The sequence below is a fragment of the Cherax quadricarinatus genome, chromosome 26 (assembly GCF_038502225.1).
Source record: "Cherax quadricarinatus isolate ZL_2023a chromosome 26, ASM3850222v1, whole genome shotgun sequence".
NCBI lineage: Eukaryota > Metazoa > Arthropoda > Malacostraca > Decapoda > Parastacidae > Cherax > Cherax quadricarinatus.
This window is the reverse complement of record NC_091317.1, coordinates 33,097,234-33,110,611: the sequence shown is the minus strand read 5'-3', so window position 1 is coordinate 33,110,611 and position 13,378 is coordinate 33,097,234. Positions and strand designations below refer to the sequence as shown.

Sequence of the window (13,378 nt, the reverse complement as noted above, 5' to 3'; positions counted from 1 at the left end):
AATTTTACTATAAAAAGAACCTGGAAATGGAGCACAAAGTACAGGAAATGTTTGATTTTTGCCGATGTTCAAAAGTGAACAAATGATGTCATTGTCCAATAAATGTCCAAACAGCCATTCTAATACGCAGTCATGAATGGGTTGATGTAATTTTTACAATTATTACAGTATTGCAGTAGTCTGCATAAGAGTAAATCTTCTATTTTTTGTTTGAATAAAATTTCAAAATAAAAAGCAAGAGTAATATCACAGGGACCTGGAGACATAACTGATGAACAAAGAAAATGTTATTTTAGAGCCAGGAATGTCTGCGTTGTTCATTCTGGACCTTATTTTGAAATTGTCGTATTTTTTAATTTTCGTGAAATTGGCCAAATTGCAAATTTCTGACCATGTTATTGGGTAGTTGAAATCGGTAAATGGGCAGTTTCTTGTACTCAATCGATAGCAAAAATAGAGTTCTGAAGAAATAGTTATGAGTTTGGTTGACTGGAATAACGGAATTAGCCGAAAATAGGGCTCAAAGTGGGCGAAATTGCCGATTTTTAAATATCGCCGAAGTCGCTAACTTCGCGAGAGCGTAATTCCGTCAGTTTTCCATCAAATTTCGTTTTTTTGGTGTCTTTACAATCGGGAAAAGATTCTCTATCATTTCATAAGAAAAAATAATTTTTTTTTTTTTCGAATATTTTGCGACACCAGAAGCAACTTCAGGATTTGGCCCTTCGACAGTCAAAGGGTTAATTGACTTTGTGGGTAAGGCTACTTTTGTATTCAAGTTAGACCTCCTTAAAGGTTACTATCAGGTACCTTTGACAGATAAGGCGAAGGAAATCTCAGCCTTCATAAATCCAGGAGGTCATTATCAATATACAGTTACCCCCTTCAGAATGAAAAACTCGCCGTCATCATTCCAAAAACTGATCCATCAGGCTATTAAAGGACCTGAAGGCACAGTCGCTTACCTAGATAACATTGTAGCTGCGTCGGACACTTGGGACCAATATATATTTAGGTTTAAGGCTCTCTTTGAGACCTTCCTGAGTTTCCACTTAACTGTTAACATACCTAAGTCTTCCTTTGGCCAGGCCACTGTTAATTTTTTGGGCCATGAAGTAGGTTAGTGGCAAAGTGGCCCCTAAATTTGCTAAAATTCTTGCTATTAAAAACTCTCCACTCCCTCAAGACAGGAAATCCCTCCAACGTTTCCTAGGTATGGTTGGATTTTATAGAAGATTCTGTAAAAAAAAATTTCAGATATTGTAGCCCCTCTAACCTCACTTACCAGTCATAAAGTCCCCTTTAAGTGGACCTCAGCGTGTCAAGACTCATTCGCTAAAATTAAGTTACTCCTTTGTACTGCACCCATTCTCCTGTCTCCTGATTTCTCCAAACACTTTACATTACAGGTTGATGCCTGAGAGTCTAGGGTGGGGGCAGTACTTCTGCAATCTGGGGACGACGAGTTGCAGCCAAGTACTAGCTGCACCAGAAGGCCTACTCCACAACTGAAAAAGAAGCCCTCACTCTGATACTGGCTTTGGAGCATTATGAAGTATGTATACGTGGGCCAGACCTCTCAAGTGATCACAGTCTAAAGTGACCACAATCCTCTAGTTTATCTTCAACATATGAATAACCACAAGACTCATGAGATGATGTATTCGGCTGCAACCCTACAATATTAGAATAATTCATATTGCCAGCAAAGAAAATACGCTGGCTGATGCACTGTCTTGCATCAATTACTTTAGGATGTGTTAGGGACTTTGGGTAAAAAAAAACACAAGTGCTTTTTTTTCACCTTTTGTATATAATGAATACTTAATTGCACAATTTTTTTTTTTTTTGTGAGGGGATATTCTGTTACCGTCTGCAGGCATTTTGGACCTACATTAGCCCTACTGTCTGCAGTCTCACTCTAAGTTTAGAATCTGGCTTTATGTCGCAATAAAAGCTGAGCTCTATCTAATGAGTTGGATGGTTGAGAGGAAAGGCAGTTCCATTATACTGTGCCATGGAGGCACTTTTTACCCACTGAGGTGGAAGCCTAGTCCTGAGCCCTCTTTGGGTGGGGGTGTTGCATGCAAAGAGTATGTAACCTTTATGCGGAGTATGTTAACACACTCACTTAGGCTGGCTCACCAACCAGCGAACCAAGTCACTAAGGGTCTGACAATCAGGGCCCCCATCGTCAGATCAGTACCTAGGTTCAGCCACTCGTAATGTGGATCTGGCAATTATAAAGGTGACGTGGCTACCACTCACATTTTCACCCTTGTCATTTTCATTTTACAGCTGGTTGAAGCACGGTGGTCTGCTTTTGTCTCTTGGCTGCTGCTCTGCCTTGATTACCGTGGTGTGCACTAATACCTATTGCTGTACATAGTGTATATAGTGTACATACTTCTGTTTATACTTAAAGGATAATATAATTCAAAGTTTTCTGCTGTGTTTATTTTGCTCCCTTTACACCCAGGATAACAGGCCTTGAGTACCTGGGTTGTAATAAGGACCAAAGGAACCCTGTCTGTAAAACAATTCAAGACTTCTTAAACACCACCTACTCACCCAATACTAAATACTCCGTACTTACCCTTACCAACAAAGTTGCCAAATTATTCTCCACCACCTCAAATTATAATTGCTCACTGTGTTACTCCCCTAGCCTCAGAACCCCAAAAATAAATTCTCAGAGTACAATAAATTCTCATATTTTAACGCAAATATTTTTATGCAAATGTTGAATAACATATACAGTGGATCCCCGACCAACGAAGGCATTCTCTAACGAAAAAATCGCCTAACGAAGCGTTTTAGCGTAAAATTTTTGGCATGACCAACGATAAAAAACTTGACTAACAACATTCGTCCCAAACATGTCCGCCTGTCTGTCCAGGATGAGCGCGCCTCAGCTGCCCTGCCTTCAGCTAGTGTGCCACTGTTTACAAGCCAGGGCGGACAGTTTCACGCATACATGCGAAATATTTTGTATTATTCCATTTGTTTTTAGTGCTTGTAACTGCTAAATAAGCCACCATGGGCCCAAAGAAAGCTTCTAGAGCAAACCTTGTGGTAAAAAGGGTGAGAAATACTATCGTACCATGGTCAGCTGTTGCTGCACCACCGTCAGCTGCTGCTGTACCATGGTCAGCTGCTGCTGTACAACGGTCAGCTGCTGCTGTTGCTGCACCACCATCAGCTGCTGCTGCACCACCATCATCTGTACTACTCAAAGATGTGGAGTGTACTCACCTAGTTGTACTCACCTAGTTGAGGTTGCAGGGGTCGAGTCCAAGCTCCTGGCCCCGCCTCTTCACTGGTCGCTACTAGGTCACTCTCCCTGAACCATGAGCTTTATCATACCTCTGCTTAAAGCTATGTATGGATCCTGACTCCACTACATCGCTTCCCAAACTGTTCCACTTCCTGACTACTCTGTGGCTGAAGAAATACTTCCTAACATCCCTGTAATTCATCTGTGTCTTCAACTTCCAACTGTGTCCCCCTTTTGCTGTGTCCCATCTCTGGAACATCCTGTCTTTGTCCACCGTGTCAATTCCTCTCAGTATTTTGTATGTCATTATCATGTCCCCCTATCCCTCCTGTCCTCCAGTGTCGTCAGGTTGATTTCCCTTAACCTCTTAGCTCTGGGACTAGTCTTGTGTGTGTGTTGTTGGTGTGGCTTAACGAGAAACAATTACCAAGAAACAATTAACTCCAGAGGATTAGCCACCCAGGATAACCCAAGAAAGTCAGTGCATCATTGAGGACTGTCTAACTTATTTCCATTGGGGTCCTTAACCTTGTCCCCCAGGATGTGACCCACACCAGTCTACTAACACCCAAGTGAACAGGAAAAACTGCCTGGAACTAGTGCTCATATTGGTGAATTTAAGGCCAGCAAAGGTTGGTTTGAGAGATTTAAGAATCTAGTGGCATACACAGTGTGATAAGGCATGGCGAAGCTGAAAAATTCCAACCGCAACAAGTGTTTAATTGTGACGAAACAGGCCTGTTCTGGAAGAAAATGCCAAACAGGACCTACATTACTCAGGAGGAAAAGGTACTCCCAGGACACAAGCCTATGAAAGACAGGCTACCTCTCATGTTTTGCTGTAATGCTAGTGGGGATTGCAAAGTGAAGCCTTTACTCATGTATCACACATGCCAATCGTAAGAATATACCCAGGTATATTCTTACAATTGCAGGCGTTTGCTGCCAATGACATCATGGCATTACAGTGGCATAACATATGAGACATCACATTTTTGATATCCATTCACCATAACAAAATGAAAGACAATGGCAAGGTGGATGCAGTGACTCATGAACCTATTCTGCAGCCTGCAACTGTGCTTGACTACACACTCAACATGCATACAGTGGACAAATGTGAAATGCAAATTGGGTTTGCCGATTGTGTTCGCAAGAGTTACAAGTGGTACATGAAACTCGCTTGTGCAGGATCTTCTTCCGTTTACTACTACTTCTTGTTGTGTGTGTTAGGAACCTGAAAATCCATCTGTCTACCTTCCCCGTAATGCCCATGGCCCTCATTTTGTGCACTATCACTGCATGATCGCATTTGTCAAATGCCCTTGCAAAATCTGTGTAAATCACATCTGCATTTTGGTCGTCTTCCAACGCCTCCATAATTCTGTCATAATGATTCAGCAGCTGTGACAGGCATGATCAATCTGCTCTAAAACCATGCTGGTTTGGGCTATGCTGGTTGTGCTGGTCCATGAAATTTGCAATCTGCCATCTCATCACTCTTTCGAAGATTTTTATGATGTGAGAAGTTAGGGCTACTGGTCTGTAATTTTTAGCTACTGCTCTACATCCCTTATGCAAAGGAGCTATGTCTGCACTCTTTAAGGCATCCGGTATTTCACCTAGATCTAAGCTCTTTTTTCCAAAGAATACCGAGGGTTTGTGCTAGTGGTATTTTGCACTTGTTTATAAACAGGGCATTCCATAAATCTGGTCCAGGTGCTAAGTGAGTGGGCATGTTATCCATTTCTTTTTCAAAATCTATCAGATTTGTACTAATGTTAGTTAATTGGTCTGTGTGGCCTGCTGGAGTGAAAAATAATTCTGCATTTTCTACCTTGCTGTCATTTAGTGGGTTGCTGAACACTGACTCATACTGTTCTTTTAGGATTTCACTCATTTCCTGTTCATCGTCAGTATATGAATCTCCTCTCAACAATGGTCCAATTCTACAGGTAGTTCTTAGCTGGGATTTTGCATAGGAATAGAAATATTTTGGGTTTCTTGCAATATCCTGTAAGGCCCTTTGTTCCCTTTGTACTTCTTCTGTTAGGTATGACATCCTAAGTTTTTCCTCTGAGTGATCTCTCGGCTAAGGCTATCTTTCCTCTGTTGCAGCATATTTGTGTTTTTAAGCAATTCAGTAACCCGCTTTCTTCTTGCGTACGATCTCCTACGCTCTCTCTCTGTATCTGATCTTCTGGGTTTCCTCAATGGTACATGCTTCATACATACCTTGTAAACTTCTATGTTCAGCTTCTCCAGGCTGAATATAAAAGCATACACAGTATAAGAAAAAATTTTGGAGTTAAACAAGTTAAGACAGCCTAGGAAACGAATGGATTTGTCAGTTAAAAACAGAGTAGGGGAGTTAGTAGATGGAGAGATGGAGGTATTGGGTAGATGGCGGGAATATTTTGAAGAAATTTTAAATGTCGACGAAGAAAGGGAGGCAGTAATTTTATCCATTGGCCAGGGAGGTATACCATCTTTTAGGGGTGAAGAAGGGCAGGATATGAGTGTGGGGGAGGTGCGTGAGGCATTACGTAGAATGAAAGGGGGTAAAGCAGCTGGAACTGACGGCATCATTGACAGAAATGTTAAAAGCATGGGGGGATATGGTGTTGGAGTGGTTAGTATTTTTGTTTAATCAATGTATGAAAGAGGGGAAGGTACCTAGAGATTGGCAAAGAGCATGTATAGTTCCTTTATTTAAAGGGAAGGGGGACAAAAGAGATTGTAAAAATTATAGAGGAATTAGTTTACTGAGTATACCAGGAAAAGTGTACAGTAGGGCTGTTATTGAAAGAATTAGAGGTAAGACAGAATGTAGGATTGCAGATTAGCAAGGAGGTTTTAGAGTGGGTAGGGGATGTGTAGATCAAGTGTTTGCATTGAAGTTTTCATTGCATTTATAGATTTAGAAAAAGACATATGATAGAGTGGATAGAGGAGCAATGTGGCAGATGTTGCAAGTATATGGAATAGGTGGTAAGTTACTAAATGCTGTAAAGAGTTCTTATGGGGATAGTGAGGCTCAGGTTAGGGTGTGTAGAAGAGAGGGAGATTACTTCCCGGTAAAACTAGGTCTTAGACAGGGAAGTGTAATGTCACTATGGTTGTTTAATATATTTATAGATGGGGTTGTAAAAGAAGTAACTGCGAGGGTGTTCGGGAGAGGGGTGGGATTAAATTATGGGGAATCAAATACAAAATGGGAATTGACAGTTACTTTTTGCTGATACTGTGCTTATTTGAGATTCTAAAGAAAAATTGCAAAGGTTAGTGGACGAGTTTGGGAGTGTGTGTAAAGGTAGAAAGTTGAAAGTGAACATAGAAAAGAGTAAGGTGATGAGGGTATCAAATGATTTAGATAAAGAAAAACTGTATGTCAAATTGGAGAGTAGTAGTATGGAAGAAGTGAATGTTTTCAGATATTTGGGAGTTGATGTGACAGCAGATGGATTTATGAAGGATGAGGTTAATCATAGAACTGATGAAGGAAAAAAGGCGAGTGGTGCGTTGAGGTGTATGTGGAGACAAAAAACGTTATCTATGGAGGCAAAGAAGGGAATGTATGAAAGTATAGTGGTACCAACACTCTTATATGGGTGTGAAGCTTGGATTGTAAATGCTGCAGCGAGGAGGCGGTTGGAGGCAGTGGAGATGTCCTGTCTAAGGGCAATGTGTGGTGTAAATATTATGCAGAAAATTCGGAGTGTGGCAATTAGGTGGTGTGGATTTAATAAAAGTATTAGTCAGAGGGCTGAAGAGGGGGTCAAAGTAGAATGACATGGGAAAGCGTAAAATCTGAAGGGGAAGGAAGGCGGGGTAGGGGTCGTCCTCGAAAAGGTTGGAAGGAAGGGGTAAGGGAGGTTTTGTGGGCGAGGGGCTTGGACATCCATATATGTGAACAGTATTTAGATAAAGATAGGGAAGTTTTTATTGCAATATGATAGAGTGTGGTGTAGGGTGTGTAATATTATTATGCAGAAAATTCGGAGTGTGGCAATTAGGTGGTGTGGATTTAATAAAAGTATTAGTCAGAGGGCTGAAGAGGGGGTTGTTGAGGTGGTTTGGTTGTTTAGAGAGAATGGATCAAAGTAGAATGACATGGAAAGCGTATAAATCTGTTGGAGTGTGAGCAGGGTAATATTTAGTGAAGGGATTCAGGGAAACCGGTTATTTTCATATAGTCGGACTTGAGGGGGGAAGTACAATGCCTGCACTTTAAAGGAGGGGTTTGGGATATTGGCAGTTTGGAAGGCTTCTAGACTGTTGTAAGGCGGGGCCGACTTGTTGAAGCAGGCATGCATGAATGTGTTCGATAGGAGTGAATGGAGACGAATGGTATTTGGGACCTGACAATCTGTTGGAGTGTGAGCAGGGTAATATTTAGTGAAGGGATTCAGGGAAACCGGTTATTTTTATATAGCCGGACTTGAGTCCTGGAAATGGCAAGTACAATGCCTGGACTCTAAAGGAGGGGTTTGGGATATTGGCAGTTTGGAGGAATATATTGTGTATTTTTGTATGTATATACTTCTAAACTTTTGTATTCTGGGCACCTCTGCAAAAACAGTGATTATGTGTGAGTGAGGCGAAATTGTTGAATGATGATGAAAGTATCTTCTTTTTGGGGATTTTCTTTCTTTTTGGGTCACCCTGCCTCAGTGGGAGATGGCCGACTTATTGAAAAAAAATTATAATAATTATTATTATTATTATTATTATTAATTTAAGGAACTGGAACACAGATCCAATTCCCTAAATCAAGAGCCCTTCATCAAGGAACTTCCCTTGAGGGGGAAGCTCGCATCCTGAAATTTCGTTCATATCCAGAAGCAAAAAATCAACCGAGCAACTGTTCGTATCTGAAAAATTTGCATGGTGAGGCATTCGTAAGCCGAGGTTCCACTGTATTTGCAAGTGGACCTGTCAGTAAATGGGTACGTATACGAAAAATGAGGTGAACCAAAGAATTGATAGAGAAAGGTGGGTGATGTAGTGAGGCATCTGTGGAGACAAAAAAAAACATTATCCACAAAGGCAAAGAGGAAAATGTATAAGACTACAGTAGTACCAATACTCTTACATGGGTTGTGAATGCTGCAGCAAAGGAGGAGGCTGGAGGCAGTGGAGATGTCGTGTCTAAGGGCAGTGTGTGTGGTAAATGTGCAGAAAATTTGTAGCTTGGAGATTAGGAAGAGATGAGGGGTTACTAAAAGTATTATCCAGAGGGCTGAGGAAGGTTTGTTGAGGCGGTTTGGTCATTTAGAGAGGCTGGGGCAAAACAGGATGACTTGGAGGGTGTATAACTCTGTAGTGGAAGGAAGGCAGGGTATGGGTCACTCTAGGAAAGGTTGGAGGAAGGAGCAAAAGTGGTTTTGTGTGCAATGGGGTTTAGATGTCCAACAGATGTTTGAGCATATTAGACAGGAGTAGAAACAAATGTTTTAGGGACTTGCTGTTGGAGTGTGAGCAAGATAATATGTGGAACCTCGGTTTTCACAATTAATCTGTTCCAGAAAATCTGACGAAAACCGAACTGTAAGAAAACTGAAGCAACATTTCCCATAAGAAATAATGCAAATCCAATTAATCCATTCCAGACACCCAAAAATATCAACAAAAAATACATTTTCTAATGAATAATTATCGTTTTGCATACAGAAAACAATGAGCTTGAGAGTCACTGTATCCTCGTCGCACAAAAAATCTGTCCAGAGAGGTCTGTTTCATGCGTCTCTAAGATACGCCTAAAATGGGACAAGGCATTGACATTGAACATGTTGCTGACAGCTTTCAACAGCTTTGTTAGGGTGATATTTCTCCACAAAACTTTGTAACTCATTCCACTTTGCACATGTCCTTAACCCTTTCAGGGTCGAAAGGCCCTCTCAGAGACTTGCTCTCAGGGTCGGCCAAATTTCAAAAAAAAAAAAAAAAAAAAAAATTCTTATGAAAAGATAGAGAATCTTTTCCCGATCATAATGACACCAAAAGTATGAAATTTGATGGAAAACTTACGGAATTATGCTCTCACGAAGTAAGCGGTCTCGACGATGTTTACGCATTGGCGATTTTGCCCACTTTGAGCCCTATTTTTGGCCAATTCCAGTACACTTGTCAACAAAAATCATAACTATTTCGCTAGAACTCCATTTTTTCTATCGAATGAGTACAAGAAACCACCCATTTACCAATTTCAACTATCCAATACAGTGGTCAGAATTTAGCAATTTTGCCAATTTCACACAAATTTCAAAAGTTGCCAATTTCCGAATGGGGTCCAGAATAAACAAGAAAGACATTCCTGGCACTAAAATAACATTTCCTCTGTTCATTAGTCACGTCTCCATGCCCCTGTTACATTCTTTTGCTTTCCACTTTGAATTTTTATTCTCACAAAAAAAAAAAAAAGATTTACTGTTATGCAGACTACTGCATTGGTGTAGAAATGGTATAAATAATATCAGCGCACTTGTGAAAGAATATTAGACTCACCAGTTGATATGTATTGGACGCATAGCATGATTTGTTTACTTTTGAACTTTGGTAAAAATCGAACATTTCTGCTACTTTGACCTCAATTTCAAGGTACTTTTCTTTGTAAAACCAGTCAAAATCATCTCAATTTCTGTAATATGTCTTCCATTCTATAAGATGAGACCAGGAAAACTATAATACAATAAATACCATACGAAAATACAGTGCAAAGTCGCTGTTTTAATCCAAAAACAGAGTCAAAGTTTTTTTTTCTCATTACGCACTGTGTGCTGCAGGATTTTTTTTATACTGCGCACACTGACCACATAGACCCATTCTTTCATATGTAGGCCTACCAGCTTTCTCTCACTAGATTTGAGGGCGCTAGAATTTAGGTGTACTAGTACGCCAAAAACCCTGGCTCGTAAGCCGTACTAGTACGGCCGAAACCCTGAAAGGGTTAATCACTGAAGAGGGCACATTCTCCCCTCTCTCTTCCTCCTCTGAAGCAATTTCTTCAGCTGCAGTCTGTTGCTGTTCTAGTTGAAGGTCTTGCAGCTCTTCAGTGGTTAGCTCTTCCCCGTGGTCGTTCACCAACTCTTCCACATCCTGGCCATTCACATCCAACCCCATGGACTTCCCCAAAGACACAAGAGATTCCACAATATGCGTACGGTCATTAGGGTCAGCCTCAAACCCTTCAAAATCCCTCTCGAGAACACATTCCAGCCGCAATTTTCTCTAAGCAGAGTTCATCGTCCTGGAAGTCACTCCCTGCCAAGCCTTATCTATAAGGCTTATGCAATTGAGGATACTGAAGCGATTCCTCCAGAACCGTCTTAGGGTCAATTCAGTGTCCGAGGTCACTTCAAAGCACCTTTGAAACACTGCACTGGTATAGAGTTTTTTGAAGTTTGAAATGACCTGCTGGTCCATGGGCTGGATGAGAGGAGTGATATTAGGGGGCAAGAACTTCACTGTGATGAAACTAAACTCCTCCAACAATTGGTCTTCCAAGCCTGGAGGATGAGCAGGAGCACTGTCCATTACCAGGAGGCACTCGAGTAGCAACTGCTTTTCCAGGAGGTATTTCTTCACACTCGGGCCTAACACTTCATTGACCCACTCATGAAATTTTGCCTCATGGCCCATGGCTTATTGTTAGCCTTCCACATCACACACAATTTACTCTTGATGACATTGTTTTTCTTGAACACTTGGGGATTTTCAGAGTGATACACCAGTAAAGGTGATTTTCAGAGTGATACACCAGTAAAGGTGATTTTCAGAGTGATACACCAGTAAAGGTGATTTTCAGAGTGATACACCAGTAAAGGTGATTTTCAGTGATACACCAGTAAAGGTGATTTTCAGAGTGATACACCAGTAAAGGCTTCACTCTGAAATCCCTACTAGCATTACCACAAAACAAGAGTTAGCCTATCCTTTATAGGCTTGTATCCTAGCAGTGCCTTTTCCTCCTGTGTGATGTAGGTCCTCTTTGGCATTTTCTTCCAATAGAGGCCTGTTTCATCACAACTGAAGACTTGTTGGGAGAGGAATCCTTCAGCCTCTATGTACTCCTTGAATTCATCAACAAATTCTTCAGCCTCACGTTTGTCTGAACCTGCAGCCTCGCCATGCCTTACCACACTGTGTATGCTAGTTCACTTCTTGAATTTGTCGAACCAGCCTCTGCTGGCCTTAAATTCACTAACAGCAGCACTCGTTCCAGCATTTTCTTTGTGAGATCCACATGCAACTGCCTTGCTTTTTCACAAATTATCACCTCCGAAACACTATCTCCCACTAACTTTTTCAGTGATCCATACCAACAACAACTTCTCAACATCTTCGATTGTTTGCAATCTTCGTTTCATTAGCATGTTTACCCCTTTCGCAACATCAGCTTTCTTGATTTCTCTTTTCTTCACCAGGATGGAAATGATCGTTGATGCGGACTTCCCTTACATCCTGGCGAGATCGGCCATGCGTACACCACTTCATACTTTGCTACGAGTTCTTCCTTGAATTCTATCATGCTTCTTGCTCTCTTTATTGAAGGGCTGGCACTCAACTTTCTTTGGCCCCAGGGTGGCTTATTTAGTAGTCACACTCAATAAACAAGCACAAAAAACAATGGATTACAAAATGTTATTCAAACGCACGGCGTAATGTTCCCTCAACGAGAAACAACGCCAGACTGAGTCAGAACACGTGGGATGCTCTGTGTGGAAACAGGCAAGCGGACGTGTTTGGTACGAACCATTGTCAACTCTACGAAAACCAAGTGGCTGTACGAAAACTGGGACAAAATTTAGACAAAAAAAAAAGTCATCGTAAACCAAATCCTATAAAAACCAGGGCATATGAAAACCGAGGTTCCATTGTATTTGGGAAGGGATTCAGGGAAACTGGTTAGTCATTCTTCAAGTCCTGGAGGTGGGAAGTCAAGTGCCTGAACTCTGGAGGAGTGGGGATATATGCAGTCTGAAGATGCATCTGAACTGTAGTATCAGGTCATCCTATCTTGGTGGGAGACAGCCAGTGTGTTAAAAAAAAAAATAACATTGCTGATTTACTCACCCCATTTTTCATTGCGGTTACCCCCAGCTCCCCTCCAGCGTTCACTCTCATCATTTTCACCACCTCGGGACCTCCAGTTTTCAGTTGAGGCTCGCCCTTGCTCCTTACGTGGTGACACAGCCCCATTGCGTTCCTCTGGACCACCACCAGCACTGACTGTATTTACAGGACCACGTTCATTCCAAGGCCGTTGTTCATGTACACTCTGGGATCTTTCAAATGGTTTACTCCTGTAGAAATATACTGAGAGATTATTTTGGAATAAATTTGTTACATACAAGATTTAAATTGCTTACATATGTAGCTTAATAGCAATGCACAACAATGAATAGTGTTTTTTTTTTTTTTTTTGGCAAATCAATTATAGTCAATTAAAAGATTTCTAGAAGACCTAAACAAAGTCTAGATAGCTCTCATGCCCTCACTCACTTATTCTTACTCCCCTAACTTCCTGGAAAAAGGAGGAGCAATAAATCAGGGGTAAAATGCTCATGATATGGTAAATGCTAAATGGGTAAACTAGGACTAACTGATATGGTAGGGGACCAGAGAGTGAGGGAGGAGCCACTGGGACGAGCAGAGCAGACTCATCCATACAGGCACACCAGGTAACTATCACAAAGTTAGTGCTGATTATCTGGTTTCATTTGACGGTTTCCTACCCATTTGGCACACCTTTGTCAACATCCAGGGAACAATACACGTCCAACTGGCCAATCTAGTATACATTTAGGGATGCACTGACATTATTTATATAATTACAATAATGCAGTAGTCAGCATAACAGTAAATCTTCTATATTTTGTGTAAATAAAAATTCAAAATGGAAAGCAAATGTAACAGAAGAGGGGCCTGGAGATGTGACTAATGAACAGAGAAAATGTTATTTTAGTACCATGAATGTCTGCACTATTCATTCTGGACCCTACTTTGAAATTGGCATTTCTTGAATTTTGTGTGAAATTGACCAAATTACCAATTTCTGATCACTTTATTGGGTAGTTTAAATAGTTGAATGCAGTTTCT

At 41.1% G+C, this 13,378-nt stretch overlaps 1 protein-coding gene across 3 annotated transcripts in view; it reads right to left on the bottom strand.

The window, feature by feature from the left end:
• Gyf (GIGYF family protein Gyf) overlaps positions 1-13,378 on the bottom strand; it is a 138,480-nt gene that overhangs the window by 55,895 nt on the left and 69,207 nt on the right. For all 3 annotated transcript variants that reach the window (XM_070088908.1, XM_070088909.1, XM_070088910.1), the window contains exon 5: positions 12,353-12,582. In XM_070088908.1, the coding sequence (XP_069945009.1) occupies positions 12,353-12,582 (230 nt within the window). The remainder of the gene's footprint in view (positions 1-12,352; positions 12,583-13,378) is intronic.